Source organism: Gekko japonicus, unplaced genomic scaffold (assembly GCF_001447785.1).
Source record: "Gekko japonicus isolate JY-2015 unplaced genomic scaffold, Gekko_japonicus_V1.1 scaffold3140, whole genome shotgun sequence".
In the NCBI taxonomy this organism is placed as follows: domain Eukaryota; kingdom Metazoa; phylum Chordata; class Lepidosauria; order Squamata; family Gekkonidae; genus Gekko; species Gekko japonicus.
Window position 1 is genome coordinate 144,629 of NW_015172641.1, and position 2,084 is coordinate 146,712.

Genomic DNA, 2,084 nt, shown 5'->3' on the forward strand with positions numbered 1-2,084 from the left:
TCCCCTGTGTGGATTCTCTGATGCAGTTGAAGAGTGTTACTCCTATTGAATCTCTTTCCACACTCTGAGCATTCAAAGTGTGTTTCCCCTGTGTGGATTCTCTGATGCAGTTGAAGAGTGTTACTCCTATTGAATCTCTTTCCACACTCTGAGCATACAAAAGGTTTCTCCCTTGTGTGGGTTCTTTGGTGCGTCTGAAGATTACCACTGTTTCTGAATCTCTTTCTGCACACTGAGCATTCATAACGTTTCTCCCCTGTGTGGGTTCTCTGATGCAGTTGAAGACTGCTACTCACACTGAATCTCTTTCCGCACTCTGAGCATTCAAAAGGTTTCTCCCCTGTGTGGATTCTCTGATGCAGTTTAAGACTGCTACTCACACTGAATCTCTTTCCGCACTCTGAGCATTCAAAAGGTTTCTCGCCTGTGTGGGTTCTCTGATGCAGTTTAAGACTGTTACTCCAACTGAATCTCTTTCCACACTCTGAGCATTCAAAGTGTGTTTCCCCTGTGTGGATTCTCTGATGCAGTTGAAGAGTGTTACTCCTATTGAATCTCTTTCCACACTCTGAGCATTCAAAGTGTGTTTCCCCTGTGTGGATTCTCTGATGCAGTTGAAGATTGCCACTGCGACTGAATCTCTTTCCGCATTCTGAGCATTCAAAAGGTCTCTCACCTGTGTGGGTTTTCTGATGCATCTGAAGATTGGCACTCTGACTGAATCTCTTTCCGCATTCTGAGCATTCAAAAGGTCTCTCACCTGTGTGGGTTTTCTGATGCATCTGAAGATTGGCACTCTGACTGAATCTCTTTCCGCATTCTGAGCATTCAAAAGGTCTCTCACCTGTGTGGGTTTTCTGATGCATCTGAAGATTGGCACTCTGACTGAATCTCTTTCTGAATGCTGAACATTTGTAAGGTTTCGTCTCTGTGGGGTTAGTCAGATGCTTTTGAAGATTCCCACTCACACTGCATCTCTTTCCACACTCTGAGCATTCCAAAGGTTTCTTGGCTCTCTGTATTCTTTGGTGTATGAAGAGTTGTGATCCGTTTCTGATGTATTTTTCACACTGAATGGATTTACTTGCCTTTATTATCCTGTGCTTTGTAATATCTACATTATGTCGTCTTCCATCTTTCTTCTCAACCACATGACCGACTGTCTTTCTCATTGGTCTGTCTCGATTCCTGACATTTTCTTTCAAGTCTACATTTTTAATTTTATCTGGCATATTCTGATGAACTTCCTCACATGCTTCATTCCTCTGATCATCCTCTGCTGGAATAAAGACAGAGATCCTGTTAGCACCTGGGAGGGTTGTAAGGTCCAAAGGTAACTATGTGACTGCAGTAGGAAAGGATTGACGATGGCCGTTTGGCCTTGGCCACCTTGGGTGACCTTAACCACCTCTCCACCTTTCCCCCAGAATATCTGGTGTTTAAGAATTCCTCACCCCCTCGAGTGCCACAGCTGAGCTCTTGCCTACAAGGAGCCTCTGAGCCTCCAGATTTCAGGCCCTACCTCATTCCCCAGTTGGCTGCATGATTGTACGAATCATAACTCAGAAGTGAATCAGAAATCCCCGGCTTCCGGTCGGGAAAAAATGGCAAGTTAACGCATCCTGCAATTGAGCAGGGTGGGCGATGGCTTCTTTCGACAGTTTGGGCTCATATCAGCCCAACGCAGCAACCCCCAGGCAGGGGGTTTGACAAGCAAGCAGCAGTACCCAAGAGGGAGTTGAGATCGGCGCGATCAAGCCTCGGAGGAGGCTTGTGTCGTGCTTTGATCTCCTTCCACGAAGTGGGTGTATGCGAATCATCACTTCAGAAGCCGATCGAGCTGGATTACCAGCATAAATTCGCAGTTACCCGATCTCTTGAAATCAAGGAACAATCGGAATTTTAAAGAAGCAATGCAGAACCCACGATAAACATGCAAGGTAACAAAGCCGTATAGCTTACCGGAACCAAGTCGGAAAGTTTTTAGAAGTAAGCGGTTGAGCGTATGAACGATTTTAAAAACTCTTAGACCCATTTTCGGAAAACAGAACTTTCTTTAAACGTTTTAAAAGCGAGAAAAACAA

General features: G+C 45.1%; 1 protein-coding gene across 1 annotated transcript in view; it reads right to left on the bottom strand.

Annotated features, from left to right (window-relative positions):
- Positions 1 to 2,035, bottom strand: part of ZNF184 (zinc finger protein 184) — a 3,140-nt gene extending 1,105 nt beyond the window's left edge. Inside the window, exons 1-2 of the mRNA XM_015421709.1 lie at positions 1,963 to 2,035; positions 13 to 1,279 (exon numbers count right to left, since the gene is read on the bottom strand). Of these exons, the coding sequence (XP_015277195.1) occupies positions 13 to 1,279; positions 1,963 to 2,035 (1,340 nt within the window). The remainder of the gene's footprint in view (positions 1 to 12; positions 1,280 to 1,962) is intronic.
- Between the last annotated feature and the right edge of the window lie 49 nt (positions 2,036 to 2,084).